Source organism: Microcebus murinus, chromosome 18 (assembly GCF_040939455.1).
Source record: "Microcebus murinus isolate Inina chromosome 18, M.murinus_Inina_mat1.0, whole genome shotgun sequence".
Classification (NCBI taxonomy): domain Eukaryota; kingdom Metazoa; phylum Chordata; class Mammalia; order Primates; family Cheirogaleidae; genus Microcebus; species Microcebus murinus.
The window spans coordinates 41,225,856-41,246,113 of NC_134121.1; the positions used below are offsets into that span (position 1 = coordinate 41,225,856).

General features: G+C 54.4%; 1 protein-coding gene and 2 non-coding genes across 3 annotated transcripts in view; 2 read left to right on the plus strand and 1 right to left on the minus strand.

Moving 5' to 3' along the window:
- Positions 1 to 2,119: 2,119 nt before the first annotated feature.
- Positions 2,120 to 2,191, plus strand: TRNAC-GCA (transfer RNA cysteine (anticodon GCA)). Its single transcript has one exon. It is a non-coding gene; the product is annotated as a tRNA-Cys (tRNA).
- A 1,978-nt stretch (positions 2,192 to 4,169) lies between these two features.
- TRNAC-GCA (transfer RNA cysteine (anticodon GCA)) lies at positions 4,170 to 4,241 on the minus strand. Its single transcript has one exon. It is a non-coding gene; the product is annotated as a tRNA-Cys (tRNA).
- A 675-nt stretch (positions 4,242 to 4,916) lies between these two features.
- The window catches only part of LASP1 (LIM and SH3 protein 1), a 40,722-nt gene continuing 25,380 nt past the window's right edge, over positions 4,917 to 20,258 (plus strand). Inside the window, exons 1-2 of the mRNA XM_012765939.3 lie at positions 4,917 to 5,150; positions 11,824 to 11,918. Of these exons, the coding sequence (XP_012621393.1) occupies positions 5,082 to 5,150; positions 11,824 to 11,918 (164 nt within the window). The 5' untranslated portion in view covers positions 4,917 to 5,081. The remainder of the gene's footprint in view (positions 5,151 to 11,823; positions 11,919 to 20,258) is intronic.

A 20,258-nucleotide genomic window follows, 5' to 3' on the forward strand; every position in this document is an offset into this window, starting at 1 on the left:
AATTATGAAGTATTTGGCCTTCTGTGGCTTGCTTATTTCACTTAGTATAACATCTTTGTTGGGGCTCAGAAACTGATATCCCAAAATACGACATTTTGACATGCTGAACTGAAGAAGCCTTAAGGTCCTCTGATCACCCTCCTTCTCTTTCAAACAGAAGTCTCTGAAGTTTCCTTATATGCCTAAAATCCAGATCTACCAAAGAAGAAAACAATTACCTCCTCTGGTCCCTTCCCTAAGTTTTCACTAACTGAACTAATATTGCAGGAAGGAGGACTAAACTCTGTTATCAAACCTGGACAAACCTTTGTCACAAACCATTGTCCACTCTGTGGGACCAACAGACTTTGCCCCAGACCATTGTATGTTCTTCAAGCCCATTGAATTCTCCCTAGTAATCATTTATTGCCCCTCAACAGAATTCCTCCTCTACCCCTTTCCTATAACCTGTTTTGCCAGGATTCGAGACCCTATGCTTTCTGTATCCTCAAGATAGTATATAAGCTTCTGCAGCCAACTGGGGGGTTGGGTCTTCATTCTGAAGGCTCATTTGTATACACGTTAAATAAATTTGTATGCCTTTTCTCCAATTAATCTGCCTTTTGCAAGTTGGCTCCTACATACTCGAGTTTCATCCATGTTGTTACATATTGCAGGATTTCTCCTTTCTTAAGGCTGAATAATATTCCATTGTGTGTATTCTCTGGGTTGACACCTGACTCCCTGTAAATCTCCCTCAAAACAGTCTGGGTGATGATTTCAAATTCTCCTGTTCAAAATTGTCTAATGGCTTTTCATCCACTTGGTATAAAATCCAAACTCCTTACCTCAGCCTACAAGGCCCTCCATAGCCCTGGCTACTTCTCCAGCTACTCTGGCCTTAGGGTCTTTGTAGTAGCCATTTCCTCTATCTGGAATGCCCTCTCCCCACAGTTGGCCAAATGGCTGACTACTTCAGGCCATTTTGGTCTTAACTGTAAAATTACTTACTCCAAATTACTTACCTACCCACCCACCCACCCTTCCATGGGTGGCTCACGCCTGTAATCCTAGCACTCTGGGAGGCTGAGGTGGGAGGATCCCTTGAGCTCAGGAGACCCGGTCTCTACTAAAAATAGAAAAATCAGGCGAGGTAGTGCGCCTGTAGTTGGAGCTACTCAGGAGACTGAGGCAGGAGAGGAGGATAGTTTGAGTCCAGCAATTTGAGGTTGCTGTGAGCTAGGCTGACGCCACGACGCCACGGTACTCCACTCAGGGCGTCCACTCAGGGAGACAGATTGAGACTCTGTCTCAAAATAAATAGATAAAAAGGCCTTCCATGGCCATCCGGCTTGAAATAGACCCCCTAGTACCTCCTTAACACCTTATATTTTTTGTTTTAATGATTTCTCTTATCACTACTGGGCATTTCCTTGTTTATTCATTTGTGCATTTGTTTCTAGTCTGACCCCAGTAGATTGTAAACTCAGTAAGAATGAGAAGCTTTGTATCTTTCCATTGAAAGTATCCTATGCCCGGCACCTAGAGAGGGACGCACAGTACACGCTCCACAAAATGAGAGTGGGACCACTTGAGTGTGTAGCCAGGAAGTCCTCTCAGTGGAGGTGTCTTTTAGCTGGTGTTTGTATTTTTTTTTAATGAAACTTTAATATCAATCACGTTTCTTGGTAACTTGACAGTATCTATCAATGCACAAATGTACGTAACTTTTGACCTAGCAATTGAAAACTTGGGAAACTTATCCAGATATATAATTACATACATGCAGAAATGATACCTTCTTTTCTTTTCTTTTTTATTTGGGAGAGACCAGGGAAAAACGTTCCCTATCTAGTTTTACAAGAACTTTGTTCTCTGACTTGTTAGGGAAGAAAGATGAGGGGATTGTGGATAAATAATTGAGCCTTATTGGTAAAAAAACCAGATTGGTACCTAAGTTAACATGTTTTCAAACTACCGCTACGTCTCGGATTGATTTTTTAATCTGTCATTCCTTATTGGTAAATTCAGTATTATCTAGCAAAAAGACCCTGTTTAAACAAATGATAAACAGTATTAAAAAAAAATTTTTTTTTTTGGAATCGATATAAAAGGAATTTAGCAAACCCGGGCCAGTAGAGGGGGTATAGCTCAGTGGTAGAGCATTTGACTGCAGATCAAGAGGTCCCCGGTTCAAATCCGGGTGCCCCCTCGTTCTCCTTTACGTTTTCCACAGCCACCCAGGATAACAGAGTCGTGAATCCAAAACTGCGTCCTTTGCCCCTATCTACCAACCTACCCAAGAGGTAGAACACCTGCCAGCTTGCTTTAAAATGGGTCTGAGCTGCAAATCTGAAGTGCCAAGAAACCACCCGTACTTTCGGCTGGTAAAATGCTAGTACTATCTCCAGGACTGCTCCATACCCACTGCTGTTGTAAAGCCCGTTATAATTTGTTTGGAGGTAAAAAATGGCGTGTCGGGAGTGGGGAGCAGGAGTTCGACAGGACCTGGCATAGACGTAAGGTAAAAGGTGGACACTTCTTTTCCTTCTTTATATTGACTCAAAGGCAGTGCTTTGTCCTGATAACTTGCAGATAGTAAGTTCTAGGCCTGCTATCCAGGAAAGGGGAGAAAAACTGGTTATTTCTCCCTCCCCCGTGTGGCCTGCAGATACAGCAGCTCGCAGTAATGGGAGCTGGGAGAAAAAATGCTCTCCAGTATTTCCCTTGGGGCAGAGAGATGACACAACCAGATTCCGAGTTTAAAATATCGCAGCTGCCCCTTGACCCAGGCAGCATGGCTCTTCCTTTATCCTTTATTTTTCCTTTTTTTGGGCAAAACCTAATCGAGGGGAAGCCCTTGCTTCTCTTTTCACAGTTAACGTTTTTCCTTTGGCCCAACAGTGACATTGTCAGTCCCGCAACCAGCAGATAATCTGTTCCCATCCTTAGGTTATGAAACTCGGTGGTTATGAAACTTGTGTTATTACTTCAGTGATTCTCAAAGTGTGGTCCCCAGACCCCCAGCACCAGCAGCACCTGGGAACTTGTTAGAAATGCAAATTCTCCGGGTCCCACTCCAGGTCTACAGAAGCTGGAGGTGTTTTAACAAGCCTTCCAGGTAATTCTAATGCACACCCAAGTTTGAGAACCATTGGATTCCTCTATATAACTTTGTATCAGGCTATAACTTTATTTTTGCACATTAAAATCAGCTGATGGTTGTGCATCAGCCATTTTCACATTCTCTAAGTGCGTTCACTGCTTGTGTCAGGAGCAATAGGCATGAGTGAGCACAGTACATCCTCGTCACTGGTAATTCAGAAAGTTGAAGTTGGAGAAGGGCTGTGTGTGGGTTTCTTTCTTTTGACCCACTTCCTACCCCTAGCGGAAATGGAACGCCAATTTGGGGGAGTCATCCTGTTCCCTTACCCCCACTCAAACAGAGTGCCAACTTGGGGGAGTCATCCTGTCCTCCCAACCTGTGCTTCTGACGTTCAACACATCTGAGGCTGGTCGCCTTGGTCCCAGAAATCCCGACACCTCTGGCGCCACTGATGGGGACGCGCACGCAGCTTTTGTACCTGACTGTGCTCTATCCACCCCTCCTCCTCCCGCTGGTCATTAAGTAAAACTGAAAGCTTTCTGCTAAGGTTGAAAATGAGGAAGGGACTTTTTCATATTTGTTTTCTTTTAGCCTGCGATCTAATGTTTAAAAATGAGTCAAGACTTTTTCATATTTGTTTTCTTTTAGCTTCAGATCCAATGTTTAAAAACGAGTCAAGAATGGAAAACAAGGCCGGGCGCTGTGGCTCACGCCTGTAATCCTAGCTCTTGGGAGGCCGAGGCGGGTGGATTGCTCAAGGTCAGGAGTTCAAAACCAGCCTGAGCAAGAGCGAGACCCCGTCTCTACTATAAATAGAAAGAAATTAATTGGCCAACTGATATATATATATATAAAAAATTAGCCGGGCATGGTGGCGCATGCCTGTAGTCCCAGCTACTCGGGAGGCTGAGGCAGAAGGATCGCTCGAGCCCAGGAGATTGAGGTTGCTGTGAGCTAGGCTGACGCCACGGCACTCACTCTAGCCTGGACAACAAACCGAGACTCTGTCTCAAAAAAAAAAAAAAAAAAAAAGAATGGAAAACAGGTTGCATTAGTTAGAAAGTGAAGGAAAAAACCACCACCAAGGGGGCACCCGGATTTGAACCTGGGACCTCTTGATCTGCAGTCAAATGCTCTACCACTGAGCTATACCCCCGCGCCGCTGCAGCGCTTGGAGGTGGGTCTTTTGGGTACTAAGACATTGTTGCAGCTGCTACACTGGGAACAGCGAGTAAAGATAAAGACAGGGGAATGAAGGAGGAAAGGGGGCCAAGCTGAAAACACAAGGTGTCCGGATCCAGGGGACCGCGGGGAAAGCAGCATGGCAGAGGCGCGGGGAGGGAAGAACTAGCCCGGGTCGCGTGGCGCTGAGGCCCGGAGGGAGGGACGGGTTCCGACAAATGTGGGGGGGAAGGGTGTGGGGAGGACTGGGCTGAGGGGAGGGGCAGGGGGTTCCCATTCGCTGCGCAGGTTCAGGCCAGGTACTAACAAGTAGAAAGGAAAGTCCCCGAATCCAGTGAATCTGTTCGGGTGTTCAGGAGGGTTCCAGCCCCACCCTCGACGGGTGCGAGGGGCTAGCCCGCCCTGTGCAACCCGGGCGCCCCAGGTGTGCAGCCAGCCCGGCTCCGCGCCGCCTCCAACACGGGAAGGAGCCCGGGCAAAGGACACAGTCCGCCCAGGAGCACAGGGGCGCGAGCGCCCCCGGCCCCAGAGCCCTCCCCGGAACCCGCCCCCGCGCGGCCCCACGTCGCCCGGGGAGCGCGCCTCGCCGCGCGCGCCCCTGCCCGCGCCCGCGGCGCGTGCCCGCCCCGGTGCAGCCCCTCCTCCCCGCTGTGTTTATTAGGGGAAGGAGGGCGGAGGCGGAGGCCAGTTCCCCAGCTCCAGCCGCCGTCGCCGCCGCCTGTGCTGTTGCAGCCGCGGCCGCCTCCCGCCAGCTTGCCCCGGAGAGAGAACGCGCGCGAGCTCGGGCGTCCCCGCCCCAGCCTCTCCCAGAGCCATGAACCCCAACTGCGCCCGGTGCGGCAAGATCGTGTACCCCACGGAGAAGGTGAACTGTCTGGACAAGGTGAGCCCGGGACCGGGAGACGCGTTTGTGCTATCCCCGAGCAGTGCTCCGAATGGATGGGGGAGAGAAGGGCCAGGTCTTTACCACCTTATCCCGGCGATCCCTGGAGAATGCAAGGACGGAGGGCGGGCGGTGTCATAGGGTATGGGGACAGATCCGTCTGGAAACCAGGAGATCTCGAGAGAGGCGAGCAGTCCACGCGTGGCGGGCAGCCACTTCTGGAGAAGGATGGGCTGTGTCCCGGGGTTGGGAGTCCGGGAGAGGAGCGGGGAAGCCAGGCCCCGGGGTGTGTAGGGGGAAGGTTAGGGGTGCAGTCCCGCCCCCTAGGGCCGGGAGAGCCAGAAGAGACGGCCGCTCCCTCTCCCCTCCGCGCCGAGCGCCAAGTAGGCGGAAGCGCTGGGCGCTGGGGGAGGGGGCGGCGGGGGGCGGGGCAGAGGCTGGGGGGCCCGGGAAGCCGTCCGCTGTGGCCGCTGCGGCCGCTGTGGCCCGGCTTCCTGGTCTGGAGCCTGGGGGGCGGAGGCTCTCAGCGGGCCAGTGTTGCATCTGGTGAAGGGGGCTTCGTGTAAGGTCCCGAGCTCCACCACAAGACCACCTTTTTTGAACGCCCTGCAGCCCCCTTGGTGGTTCAGTAGTTAAAGGCCCAGCACATCTCCATAGCTTCCCAACCCCCACCTCAAATTAAAAGCCATCTCCCGGCGCTGGCCCGCTCAGCCTGAGCCGGGCGGGGTCGGGTGCTGGAGTAGGGTGGGTGGGGGGTGCTTCGCAGAGATCTCCTGAAATTGTGCTCAGAGCTAGGAGACCAGCTCGTAGAACAAAGAGCTAACTTTTCAAAGCAGGTTTGTCCAATGGAGGGTGGGGTTGGCCGAGTTCTGGGGAAGCCGAGGAAAGGGGGAGGTGTGACGGGAGGTGAGGGTGGTCTTGTGGAAATTCACTGACCCCTGGGGGCCCTTACATGCCCCCCCAGCCCAGACTGGACTCGTTCATCTGGTTGCCATTATACATTTGGGGTGGGGTGGAGAGTAGACCTGGGTGCCCCCCCCTCACAATTTGGGGTGGGATCTTGTCGTCTTGTAAGCTCCCTACAATCCTCAAGCAAAACCTGTCCCTCTGCCTCCCCTCCCTGTGTGGAGGGGAGGCCTCTGGGATTTTGTCCCCTTCCTCATTGTGCCTTTCACGCACCACTCAAAGCTGGCTTCAAGTCCACATAGTCTCTCCTTTCTGTCTGAGCTGGCGGAGGTGGGGGGACGGAATGAAAAAGTGGTGCAAGGCTGGGGGCATAGGATGGAAGAGGGGTGCGGAGCCCCAGGGCCAAGTTCATTGCTGACCTGGAGCCAGGTTTTGTTTGGGAAAGGATAGTTCATTGGATACTTTGTCTCTCCCCTCCCCCTTGGGGTTCCAGCTTCCTCGGTGACCTTCGGCCTGTGAGTCAGGGTGAGGAGGTGGGGTTTGAGGTTCTTAAACGCATTTGAACTTGCTCTTAGGGGAAGGGGGCATATAGGGCTGCTGCTATTTCACTGTCCTTTCTGGGCTTGACTGGGCAGGAGGAGAGGAGGGGACATATTGTGGGCACCAGGGAAGGGGCTGATCTGCCCGGTGACTGTGCCAGCCTCTGGAGGGTGGGACTTGAACTTGGAGCCACCAGATGAAGAAATCTCCCCTGAGAAATTATCTGTCCTTGCTCACAGGGGTTTTTGCCCTTCCCCAATGGTAGGGATTTTGGCCTCTGCATCTTGTGTTCCCTGTGTTCCCCTTCTCCACAGACATGAATTGGGAAGGGACAGTGGATGCGTCACTGCATGAAGCAGAAGCAATATCTGATGGAAGGGTTGCTAGCCCGGGAGCTGGGAGGCTTGTCCCAGTTCCCGGTCTGCTCCCACCAGCTCTGGGCCTTAGTCTTCACTGTCTGTCAGATGGGTATGATGATGTCATTTCCTTGGAGGTGAGGCAGTGCGCTAAAGTGCCTGCCAAAGTGCCAAAGGGGTGAGGTATAGGCTGTGCCCTCCCTCCCTTTCTGGGATACTCTGTCCAGCCCCACACCCATTCCCCTTGTAAAGACCTTCAGTGGTGTGTGTCAGAGGGGAGAGGGACAGGGGCCCTGTGGGGTGTGCTCCCCAGTTCTCTCAAGTGGGGGTTCCCTGGGAAGTGGGAATTGTAATTCCTCCCTCTCTTTTAGAACTCTCCCTACAGCTAGTGGCATTAGAGAGACCACCCCCTACACTGAGCAGGAGGCCTGAAATACCCGGATTTCAGACCAGTTCCTCCCCACTTGTTCCAGGCAGTGAGGACAGGTACCTGGAATGGGGGTGAGGGTCAGTGCCTGGAGGGAGCTGGACTGAGTCCTGGGAGGGGGGAACATTCAGTCCCATAGGTGCTGTTGCTGACTGACTTCCCAAGTCAGAGTAGGCTCACTCCTTTGACTGCAATCCCCATGGCACTTGGCCCACAGTGTGGCCCGAAGCACAGGCTGTGTCCTTGGTGCTACCCGTTTCTCCTCCCTGAGCTTTATCTCCCAAAGGCTAAGGTGCATAAAGGCCTTGTCACCTCTGAAGGCCACCCTGCCCCCAGCCTGTAGTACCCAGTGTGCTCTGCATGCTGGAGAGATATGTATTGCTGATGACGGTGTTTGAGGAAGGAGGTTGAGATTTGCTTCCCCAGAGGACTTCTGGGATTAGAGCTGGGGGAGAAACGGGGTGACCTCATTCGCTCATTTATTCGACAAATATTTATTGAGCACCTACTTTGTGCATGTACTTTATGTCTGGGAACCTGCATTGTCAAGAATATGACCATATCCCTCTCCCCTGTCTTGCTTCATCGGTTGTCCAAAAGCAGGTGGGAGGGTAGAGGATTGGTCTGCTGCCAGTTCCCCTGGAGTCCCCCATTAGGGCGGGCTCTGCCTCTGGTTGTCTTGAGCGCTTCCTTCTCCCTCAAAGGGGGCAGAGTCCTTGCAGCTGTGGTGCCCCGATTTTTCCTAGCTGAAGCTTAGACTACCCCACAATCATGTTGTGACCATCCATTCATAATCACTACTACGTATTGCAGCGTGCCGGGCTTAGTCTTCACAGCAGCCGCACGAAGTGGGTGTGATTGCTCCTGTAAATCATGAACCCCGTACACGGAGTCTCAGTCGATGATGAGACTCGTTGCTCTCTTAACCAGGGAGGGAATTCACATCCACAGTTCTCTCTGCTCAGCTCTTCTGCCAGTGTGTTTGCAAAAAGTGCTTTTATATTTACACTGTCTCATTAGTGCCCAAAGCGGGTCCCACCCCTTTCTGACCCTGTCTGGAGGAATGCTCTGGGCCTGGGGTCTTTAGGGGAAGCTGGGACACAGAGTAATAATGTCCCCTTTGGAATTTGTGGAGTTGCAATAAAGATCTATGCCCTTAAGCCAGTGGCCCAGGTGGCTAACAGAGCTAGGCTGGCGTTGCCCTGGAGGAGGGAGAAACTGTAACCCTGGGCGACAGGAAGGGAGGGGTAGGTCTCATACTCCAACCCTGAGTCACGGCCACCCCAGGCAGCCCGGGTGCATGGGGCAAGGTGCCAGGCTGCAGGGGCAGTGACCTGAAGCTTGCCACATCTCTCCCACCCAGAGCAGCGGAGGGACAGGCCCAAGCCTAGCCCCTCTCCTCCCAGGGCTCCTCTTCTCATCGGCCTGTTTGCGTTCTGTGGAGTGGGTTGCAGGCAGGCAAGGGAAAGTCAAGGGTGACCCTCCCTCGGAGCCTTGGATCTGGGCTGAGAGGCTTCTAATGGGCACCAGGGGTTTGGTCTGGGGACTGTGTGGCTTCTGAATAGGGAAACCGTGGACCTTGCAGGCTGTGGGAAGGATTAGGGTTGCACGCCTCCAGGTGTACTTTGCTCCCGAGTCCAGAGCATTCGGAGGCATGCTCTGAAATCTTCTTACCTGGGGCCTCTGAAAGAGGGAGGCTCTTGCTCTGGGACAGGGCTCACAGGGCGGAGCCAGGAGGCAGACAGAGGGTCACTGTGGGATTGTATTGACTTATTTCCCTGACAGTGTCCTTCAGCAGACTCTGTTGCAACAGGACAGGGTTTTTTTCATCCTGGGCTCTTGGTGCCCAGCTCAGGCATGGCTCACAGCGGTTGTGGAGGAACTGGCCATTTTCTTCCTCCACTCCCCACAGCTTTCCTACTCCAAAAAGGACACAGTGGCAGAAGCTGCTGGATTTTCTTGAACCTTGGATCCCTCTTCCTGAGAGCAGAGGAGAGCGGCGTGAAGCAGCTCGAGGTGCCAGGCTTGGAGCCTGCCCCATCCCGTGACCCCTTCCAGCACCTTCTCCCAGCACGTCCACTTTACTGAATACTTACCGAGGGCACTCAGTCCACTCCTATTTTCATTGTGCTCCAGAGCTCCTGTGAGGGAACAGGTGACCACTGTCCTCTGCCCTAGCCTCTAATGGCGTCTAGCCAAGAGCAAGGAGTCTCTGGGGTGGGGAAAAGAGCTACTACTGTGGAGACGGGTACCATCCCTTGTAGAGGGGCTCCCCTCCAAGTGGCAGCCTGGAGGGGTCTTGTGGAGCCCCTGGATCGAGGGTTGGCCCTATAGCCCCAACATGGTGAGTGCGCTCTGTGCCCCTTCTCCAGGGGGCCCGGCCATCTGCTACAATAAAGGTGTCTGTCTCCCTCCCTTTGTCTCCCCCACGTCAATCAGGAAGCAGCCTTGGAGGTCCCAGGTCCCGGGACAGTGTGTGTTCCTGCGAACGTGTGTGTGAAAGTGGGTCACGGTCTGGATTCCGGAGAATGTTTTTCCTGGCAGGCCCCTGCAGGGGTGGGGGGAGGCGGGGGCCCAGGCGGGGCATGTGCAGCTGAGCAGGCAGAGGCCAGCAGACTGGGTGGTGACAAGGCTGGGGCACTCTGCCAATGCCTCCCAGCCACTGGGGGAGGGATTGGGGCTGTCACTTCGGGAGCCTGTGGGGGCAGGGACCACCCTGTTTTAGTTTTCCCGTGGGTTGTATGTGTTGGGGTTACGCAGTGGAAGAGTCTGGAATTTGCTGCATGTTGGGAAGGGTGGTGCTGTTACAGGTACAGGTTGGGGAGGGGGCTCAGCTTAGACCCCTTTGCTTCCAGACCTTCAACTGGCCTTCTTCCCAAGAGTGGGTCTCCTATCACTTTGTTTAATATTCCACCATTAGGTTTTTCCTTTGGGTCTCCTTGATAGGGAAAATACCCTATTAGAATGTGATTTTCCTCCTGAGATTAGCTGGGAGGGGGAGCCTCTGGTTGAAGTGGGCCATGGTGGGAGAGGTCGGTTTCCAGATTCTCAGCTTTCTTTATGCTGTCCCCTCCCCCTAGTGTCTCAGAAATATCTCTTGGTTTGGGAACCACATTTGGAAAAGTGCCGCCTTGGGGGAATTCCTTGACAGATGGCCAAGAACCAGCCCTGGGCTGCACTCCTCTGAAGGTCTCCTCAGCCCTTCCCTGGCCTCCTCCTCTGGAGGTCAGGAGGGTCTCTCTCCCCTGCTGGGAAAGTCACTCAGGCAGCCTGGATTCTGGGGTCCTGGCAGCAGGATGTCTGGCTGGTGCTTGGGGTGGGGCCTTGTGGATGTCGAGTTTGCATGAGCTTGCCTGAGCATCCACACTTCTCAAGGATGGCACATCCCACGTCCATCGCATCATTTCTCATCGCCTTCTGCTCTGGCCCCTCCATTGGCCACCCTGGATTGGTCCTGGTGGCTCAGTTCCAGGTCCCTGCGCTTTGCTGGAGTCGTGCTTGTCCCTCAGTCTCACATGCACGAATGATGATTGAATTGGAGCTGTGGTTCGGTACAGTGAGGTCCCACCTTGTCCCCAACACTCACAACCTCCAGTGTCAGCTGCTGAGTGCTGAGCCCCCTTGGCTGAGGTTCGTGCCTGCCATGCCCAGCACCTAACATCTGAGTTAGGTGCCCTGGGGGCCGGTGCTGAGTGCTGGGCTGAGGGCTTTGCCATCCCAGGAGGGCAGGTGTTATATCCATTCTACAGATAAGGAAGTGGGCTCCTCCCAAGTGCAGGGCCCTGCCCAAGGTCATACAGTTAGTGGGGTGGAGCTTTGATGTCCTCTATAGGGGTTCCATCTCCAAGGCTTTGAAGCAGAGCCCCCCGTACTTGGGGGAGACCAGCTGCCAGGCACTCTCCTACACTCCGGCTGGGAGCATCACCCCAGGATCCCGTGGGGCTTGTGTGTGTGTGTTGGGAGGCCCTGGTGCGGGATAGCTGGGTTCTGAGGCTGTGTGCATGGGGACTGGACCTTCCCCTTCTGAGGCCTTGGAGGTGAGAGGAGCTGCCCCTTCATATTTAATGGCTTCTTCTTAGCAACCCAGCTCAGCTTGGCATGAGCAATGAGGTCTTTCGAGCTCTGTGTGGGGGTGGGGAGGGTGGTTGGTCGGAGCTGACCTGGGGCTGCTGCACCCCTGTAACTGGGCTCTTCCCCACTCATCCTCATGCCTGCCCTCTCCTCCTCAATCAGCTCACATGGCTGATTGGTGGGGGGTAGGGAAGGGGAGGAGAGTGTCATCTGCTGCTAGAGCCTGTGACCTGAGATGTCCCCGTGACCTGAGATACCCCCAGCTCTCCTGGGGTGATTTCATGTGCTCCCCACAGCTGTGGGCCTAAGAGAGTCCCTGGGAAGGAATGCCCCTCCCGGTGCCTGATGGATGTCCTTCTTTCTCCACCCCCAGTTTTGGCATAAAGCATGCTTCCATTGCGAGACCTGCAAGATGACACTGAACATGAAGAACTACAAGGGCTATGAGAAGAAGCCCTACTGCAACGCGTGAGTCCTGCTTCGGGCAGGGGCAGGGTGGGCGCCTGGGCTCCTGCCAGCGTGATAGCCACAGATACTGGGTAGTTGGGTGACACTGCCCAAGGTGACATTGTCGAGCACTTCCACACCCTACTTGATAATCACAGTTTGCCCTTACATAAGCTGGATAAACAAGGCTGTTATCCCCACTTGACAGATGGGGAAACTGAGGATTGGGGAAGGCAAGGGACTTTCTCAAGATCGCATGGCTAGTGAGGGGCTAGCTCTAACCCAAGTCTCTGGGCGGCAAAGTGAGCATGTTCTTTCCCCTGCACTGTGCTGCAAGAGAGGGAGCGAGCGCCGTCCTTGGAGAGTATGTGACCTGCCTGTTTGTGCCCAGTTGTGTTTGGGGTTGGGGCTCTGTCTCCCCTTTACTTCCCTCGCTTCTCTCCCCAAAACAGCAATTGACAGTTTCTTTTGCTCACCTGGGCTTTGGGGGGCCCTTCCTGCAGTTGTCCTTTCAAAAAACCTCTCTGGAACCCTGGCTCCAGCCCTTCTGGTGTTCATTGCTTGAAAAGTGAGGGGCAGCGTGGAAGGTGTGGCCTGGGCCAGGCAAAACTCTTCCTGGGCTGGTGAGGGAGGCTGCACAGATTGTTTTTTTTTGGGGGGGCTAGTTTGGGCTCTGTTCCTTTTGCTCTGGGACCTGCAGCCTAGCCTGCTGAGGTGGGAGTGGGAAGGGGGCATAGAGGTGGGGTCCCCCATTCCATGCAGTTCTAGAGGGGGCATCAACATGTTCAGGTTGACCTTGTGAGTAGCAAATGTGAACTCGGAACTCTATTTTGGGGACCTCACAGCCTCTCAGGAAGCTGGGACTACAGGCTGGGCGTGGTGGCTCACACCTATAATCCTAGCACTCTGGGAGGCCAAGGCAGGTGGATTGCTCAAGGTCACGAGTTGGAAACCAGCCTGAGCAAGAGTGAGACCCTATCTCTACTAAAAATGGAAAGAAACTGGCCGGGCGCGGTGGCTCAAGCCTGTAATCCTAGCACTCTGGGAGGCCGAGGTGGGCGGATTGCTCGAGGTCAGGAGTTTGAAACCAGCCTGAGCAAGAGCAAGACCCCGTCTCTACTATAAATAGAAAGAAATTAATTGGCCAACTAATATATATATATATATAAAAAATATTAGCCAGGCATGGTGGTGCATGCCTGTAGTCCCAGCTACTCAGGAGGCTGAGGCAGAAGGATTGCTTGAGCCCAGGAGTTTGAGGTTGCTGTGAGCTAGGCTGACGCCATGGCACTCACTCTAGCCTGGGCAACAAGCGAGACTCTGTCTCAAAAAAAAAAAAAATGGAAAGAAATTAATTGGCCAACTAAAAATACATAGAAAAAATTAGCCGGGCATGGTGGCGCATGCCTGTAGTCCCAGCTACTTGGGAGGCTGAGGATCGCTTGAGCCCAGGAGTTTGAGGTTGCTGTGAGCTAGGCTGATGCCGGGGCACTCTAGCCCAGGCAACAGAGTGAGACTGTCTCAAAAAAAAAAAAAAAAAAAAAAAAAGCTGGGACAAAAAAAAAAAAAAAACAAAGCTGGGACTACAGAGGTGCACCACCATGCTGATTTTTCTATTTTTAGTAGAAATGGTCTTGCTCTTGCTCAGGCTGGTCACAAACTCCTGAGCTCAAGTGATTGATTCTCCAGCTTCAGCCTCCCTGAGTGCTAGGATTGTAGGAGTGAGCCACTTCAAAAGACATGCTTTGTTTTTAGTTCTCATTCAGGAGGCTCTTTGCAGCCAAAGTTCACCTAGGAAGGGAAATTGGGGACTTATCTATAAAGGATTAGGGGCTTAACCCTTTGGAACACTGTCTCTCCCTTCTCCTCTCCCACTCCCCTGCTAGTTCCACTGCCCCTTCTTTGGGGGTTTGATCACTCCACAGACACTGCCTGCCCCAAGTCCTGATAGGATCTCAAACCCAAGAAGCAACATGAAGGCTATGCCTTCTGGAAGGGCAGGTGGTAGGTGGTTGAGGAAGGGTTGCAGCTCTATCCTGGCCCCACTTCTGCTGCCCCTTCTCTTCTATTAACTTCCACTGTTTCTCCCCCCTCCCCAGCCCCTCCTCCCCTCCTCCCCAAGGGAAATGGGACATTCTTCAAATTCTTAAGGGCTCACACAAGCCCTGGTTCTCTGCCACTTCCTCCCTCCATTGGAGAATGGGGTGGGGTTCAGAGAAGCCAGGGCATTTAACCTCTTGATTGCTGGACCACTTCAGGCTGGATTCTGAGCCCCCATCCCACCAGACCAGAAGTGTGGCCGAGCCCCAATCCCAGTGGGCAGCACGGGCTCCATGCTTCTTCACGTCTCTTCCTGAAGACTCTAGTAGCCTAGAATTCAGTGAGCGTTGGGAGTTGGAGAAAAATCAGAGGCTTGTCCTTGTTTTCTCTGTGTTTTCTCAGCCTAGTGCCAAAGTTCCAGCTGAATTTTCTTCTGGGGAGGATGTAGCAAGGGGGGTTGGGGCCATCCAGGAGAGGCAGGAGATAAAGCTCCCCTCTCTGGGTGCTGCTTCCCCCCTGCTGAAGCAGAGGTTCCCCTGTCTCCCCCCTGGCCTCTAGCCAAAAGAAACAGGTTAGCCTCTGTCTTTCCTTTCCTGCCTTTATAGTGCCAGCCTCTGCCAGACCCAGTTGACCTTTGGCCCAGCTGGGATGTTCCCTGGGGCAGACCCTGGTGAGGGAGAAGGTGTGGGGACTTGGTGACCCAGCTGTGTAGCACCTTGCCCAGGGCAGGCATGTTCCCTCAGCCTGTGATGACAGTCTGGGCCAGTAAGCCAGACCTGGCGATTTTGGGGTTACCCAGAGGTGGACCTCACCTACAAGGAAGTGCCTTCTGTACCTTCCTAAGCCTTAGTTTCCCCATGGTTAAAAATTCCTACCCTGGCATGCTGGACCCTAGACCCAAGAGTATTTACTGGACACCTGCTATGTGCTGGGCACTGTGCCAAATGCTCACTGTCATTCCCTCCTGTTTTCTTCCTGCCTCTGGCCCCATCTTTGAGTGGCACTCAGGTTCCTGAATCCTGGGGCTTCCAGGGAATAGCTTTCCCGCCCTGGCCCTGCTTTGTGGACCATAGGCCTGGCTTTCTTCTCTGTAGCCCCACCTGACCCACGTGCAGGACCCAAAGGGGCAGGTGGTTTCTTCTGGCACTTTGCCAGGGAGTCCCCCCCCCCCCCAACAAGGGACTGAGTGTGTGAGTTTGGTGTGCAGGGAGGCCTCTGTGCTCTGCCTGTCTCTGAGCCCTAAGGGGAGCTAGGGTCTTGCAGGGGCGTGGTCAAGATAGAAGGAAACTGTCTCTTCCACGTGGCTTCTCAAGATTGAGATTTAAATTCTGGAAAGTGACTGTAAACAGTGATAAGACCGCTTCTGTGTCCCTCCTAGGGGGTAAGGCAGGGGAGGGAACACAGGCCAGAGGTCACAGCCAGCCTGCCTGATGTGGACATCCGAGCAGTTACACACGTGCCTGGTGTGTACCCAGACACCCGTGCAGGTGCTGGGGCCCGGACGGAAGGCTGGGGAGCTGGGCTCAATGGCAGCGTTGTGTTCGCACATCCAGGGCTGCAGGCATGGCTGTGGCACGGTGGAGGCCGCACTCCAGCTTTTGCACAATAGCTAGCGGTGGAGGAAGAGCTGCTAATTCTCTCCTGAACTTCTAGCTGGGTGGGGTGAGCCTGCTCTGCTGACTAGAGAAATAGTTATGCCCTTCCTTATTTGTTTTGTAAACTGGATTTTCCAAAAGTGGGGAAGATCAGTCCACAAGCCCTGGCTTAGCACAAACCTGCTTCTTTGTCTCCATGCAAATCGTGTGGGAGGTCAGGGAGGTCAGGGCTAGGGGTGGGGATGGGGGAAGTGAGCCTGTTCCCTCCTCCTTGGGGGCCTCCTCCCTGGGGATTGGAGGACAGGAGGGCAGCAGGTTGCAGACCAAAGGAACCAGCTTTTTTTTTTTTTGAGACAGAGTCTCACTTTGTTGCCCAGGCTAGAGTGAGTGCCATGGCGTCAGCCTAGCTCACAGCAACCTCAAACTCCTGGGCTCAAGCAATCCTCCTGCCTCAGCCTCCCGAGTAGCTGGGACTACAGGCATGTGCCACCATGCCCGGCTAATTTTTTCTATATATATTAGTTGGCCAATTAATTTCTTTCTATTTATAGTAGAGACGGGGTCTCGCTCTTGCTCAGGTTGGTTTTGAACTCCTGACCTCGAGTAATCCGCCTGCCTCGGCCTCTCAGAGTGCTAGGATTACAGGCGTGAGCCACCATGCCCGGCCTGGAACCAGCTTTTGAGGTGTCCAGTGAGGGTAGGGCATGGGCTGGGGAAGGAAGAGGGGACACGGTCACACTATTCCCGTCTTCACTGACTACAGCTATCTGGGGGCCATTCTCCACTTTCCTCTAGCCGTGGGGTGAGGGACGGGGAGGGTAAAGCGGTCCCTGATTCTGGGGAACCAGGTACTCTGTTCCTACTCCTTCCCCAGGCCTCAGTTGGGAGTGGGGTGGCCTCTGTGCTGCATGGGGCAGTGGTGGGCCCGGACAATTGGGATCAGATGTCTGAGGGAGCTGGCGGGGAGCACCAGGAGTGACAGTGGGAGGGGCGTGTGTGGCCTCTGTCTGGGTGGGGAGGGTAAGTGCACACGGGCAGCCAAAGTGGTCAAATGCAGTCTCCCCCTCATCCCCAAATCACTACATTTCAGGGATGTCTGGGCCTCAAGGAACCTCAGGGATCATGTTGCTTCATAACACCCTAATTTTACAGATGAGGAAACTGAGGCCATCGTTTCCATGCCTCACTCAATGTGGCAGGATCCTTTCTATGTATTGCCAACAGGGGCAGGTGCAGGCTTTGGGTTTTTTTTTTTTTTCCTTCTTTATTAATTTTGCCTACAATCCCTGAGGGCTGGTAAGTTCTTCCTTAAGTCTAGCCTTGATCCTTTTCACTGCTCTTTTTTCCCCCTTCTGGTCAAACAATGCCTCCTTGTTGCTGCTTGTCCTTACCACTCCAGCAGCCCCTTAGGCCTGAGGGATGGGTGAGAAACTGGGTTAGCCGGAGCCCCCCTCCCGCCTGTGGGCAGTGTTCCTGGCAGGGGCTTTTGGAATCAGCAGCTCTTTCCAGAGGCAGGATGTGGGGGCTGTTTTTTTTTCTTTTTTTTTTTTTCCTTTCTCTTTTGGTAAAACCAAAAGCTCCTTGTTGCTTTAGTTGATGTATTTTTGCTCCTCCTTGAACACAAAGCTGTGGTTTTTGAAGGGGTCCAGGCTTGGAAGGAGTGAGGTCACGTGTAGAAAGCGAGAGCTGGGCTTTAGGGATCTCTGGTCTGTTCTTGTTCTGCCTCTGGGGTGTAGCAAACGGCAGGACAGGGGAGTAAGGCTGTTGTCTGACAAGCTGTTCCTGTCACCCGTGAACTCATAAACTTGGCAGCTTCTCAGTGCCCTCCCTGCCTGTAGTCCCTTCATGCAAGAAGGTGACTCAGGTCCTTGGGGGCAACCCCTCTCCTGGGACAGAGGCCATCTACCCTGTATCCCCACGGGTCATTGTCTGGCCTCTTGGAAAGTTCTGAGGAGTAGGCAGGTCCTAACTGGGAGTGGCTGCCAGACCTCACAGGGTCTGTCGTCATGGCCAAGCTTGGAAGCAGGGGGGTGGTTTTCTGCCCCCACCCCGTCAAGCACGCCTTCCCCCAGTGCTCTGAGTGCTGGGGGTGGGCTGGGGTCCACCTGACAGAGCGATGCCAGCCTGCCCTTAGCTGCTGGGTGGCTGTGGCATAGGAGAGAGTGTGTTGGACAAGGCTCTCCCTTGACACTCAGCCTCAGTTTCTTCATCTGTAAAACGGGCACAGTGGTGATGCCTGCCTTTTCCAGCCCAAAGCCTTGTAGCAGGTTCCACGAGAAATGTGCACGGGACACAGTGCATCACGACGTTGCTTTGTGTGACCATGAGTCCTCCTGAAGGTCCAGGCCACCCAATAGCTGCCCGACCGCCCTGCCCACCCCTGTTCTTGCCCTGCTGCTTTTTGTCCAGGAGAAGCGTGTTCCTGGTTTTTGCCCTCCTGGATGCTGGGTCCCTTCCCCTGCCCCCCCGGGTGTCCTGCTCTAGGGGGCTGGCTCCATTCCCCCCCGGCCCAGCACTGACAGCAGAGAGGAAGGGTGTGGAGGGGCATCTCCTGAGAGCCCGGCAACGTGCAATGATTAACCAGGGGCTGGGCACAGTCTGGCCCATGGAGGGACAAAGAGCAGCTGTGCTCTGGCCTCAATTCCATGCCTGGGACTTCGTTCCCTTGCCCTGGCCCAGTCTGTGGTTGGGCTTGGGTTCTAGTGGTGTCACCAGCTGAATGGGTGTCCCCTTGTCTGACTTAGCCCCACATTGGCGCACACGCATCTATCCATCCCTACTGGGATGCCAGGGGAATGGATCGGCGGAGCTTCAACCTGAGGGCAGAGAGGAAGGGAAAAAGTAGAATTCTCCAAAATTGTTTCTGGAAGGAGGTCAAACCAGGTGGAGCCCTCTTCGAAGCCAGTCATCTTGGTGGAGGGGTGGGCACAGCATTGATGTTCTTATGCCCTCCCTTCTAGAAACGAACCTGCAACACCTGTCTTCTTACCTAAATTGTCTGTTGTGTGCAAGGGTCCTGCAGACACAATCTCCTGGCTTTGTCGTCGTGGACTCCTTAGTTGAGGACCCCATTGCTGTCTGTGTCGCTTCCCCCACCCCCCAGACCTCTCCCTCTCTCTCTGCTCTCGCTGCTCTCCTGCCTGGAGCTGGAGATGAGGTTGCCATGGGAACCTGAAGCGTAGTGAGCAGGGGGAGGGAAAGCAGGGCTGTCTCGCCAGGGCTGGGGGCTGTGGGGAGGGGACAGGGTTGACCCAGCAGGAGGAATATAGCCCATGCTGCATGTCTGCCTGCCTTCCTCTGCTAGGGTTGGGCTCTGGGGGCAGGGGAAGGAGATGGAAGGTTCTGGAGCTCCTCTTTAATCTAGTTAATCTGATGCAGGATTAAAATCCTCCCCCATCCCCTGCCAAATTAAGCTGAGTCGACGTCTAGGCTGGTTCACCCCCCTCTTCCGTTCTGATGGGATTAGTGATCTGGCTGTGGGGGCTGAAGTCCGTGGGTAACGGTGGTTCCACAGAGAGGATGAAGCATCTGCTGACCCCAACTGAGGCACTTGCTGCATGTTGGTGGGGCTCTCAGACCTTCTGGTGGTGCAGGGTGGTAGTGGTGCAGGGTGGCGGTGGGTCCAGGGTGACGGAGCAGAGGGAGGGACACAGTGAGGGGTATAGGAGGTGCGTGAATGTAGCATGAACGCAGCTGTGTAGATGGGCCTGCTGGCCTCGGTGTCTAGCAGGTGCCTGTCACCGCAGAGGGCACACCTGTGTATTCATTGTGTGCGAGGCACGACACAGTGTGCCGGGCCTCAGGACTGTGGGGTGGTCAGGTGCACCTGTCCAGCTGTCCTTGAGCCACTGAAGCCGGCTCTCCATTTTAACCCTGTACATTCTGGCAAATGGGAAACCCCAGTGTTTGCAGATTGGCTCTGGAGGACGTGTGTTTGCAGAGCTGCCAGCCACCCGCCCCCGGCCCCCAGCCTGCCTCCACTTCCCCACCAAATGCTAACCGTCTTCTCAGAATGATCCTTCACGTTCTGGGCCAGAGCTGCCGGGGTCTCCTCCACGCCTGCCTGCTCCTGTCTGTGCATACAGATGCCTTCCTGGCCTCAGCGCCCGCTCCACAGCGCCTTCAGCGTGGCTCTGACTGGGGGGCAGGTCATCTCTGAAACCCTCTCTCTTAGGGCTTGAGTGCCAGCCAGTTCTGCTGAGATCTTCCTTCAGTCCTGCTGCTCCTCCTAGTCTCCAGGAGCAGACTCCCAGTTGATCCTCCCTTGCCCTGGAACTGCTCGGGAATTCTGAGGGGAGCTCCTCAGCTGTGGGTGGCCTGACTGTGGGGGGACTGGACCCCGGCCTTAGCCCCGTGTTCACCACAGGCCAGTTTGTTGCCAGCTGCAGGCATCTGCGTTTGCTTTTCCTCGTCTGAGTCCGTCCCCCTGCTGGGGAGCCGAGCCTGAGCTGACCAGGACCTGGCACCCTGGCATGTCGTGGGGCTGGGGAAGGGGCGCCGCTAGGACCACTGGTCCCGGGACAGTGACACTAGCCCAAAGGGGAAAGGATTTGCCAAGGTCACCCAGCAAGTCCGTGGTAGGGCCAGAGCCCAGCACCGTGCCCTTTCTGGGCACCCCCCTTGGGTGAGTTCTCCAAACCCTGTGTCCTGCCCTTGACAAGTGGTGGCCCAGAGGGAAGGTGTGTGTTTACAGGCGGCGGTGGCTCAGGGTGGTGTGGGCAGCTGG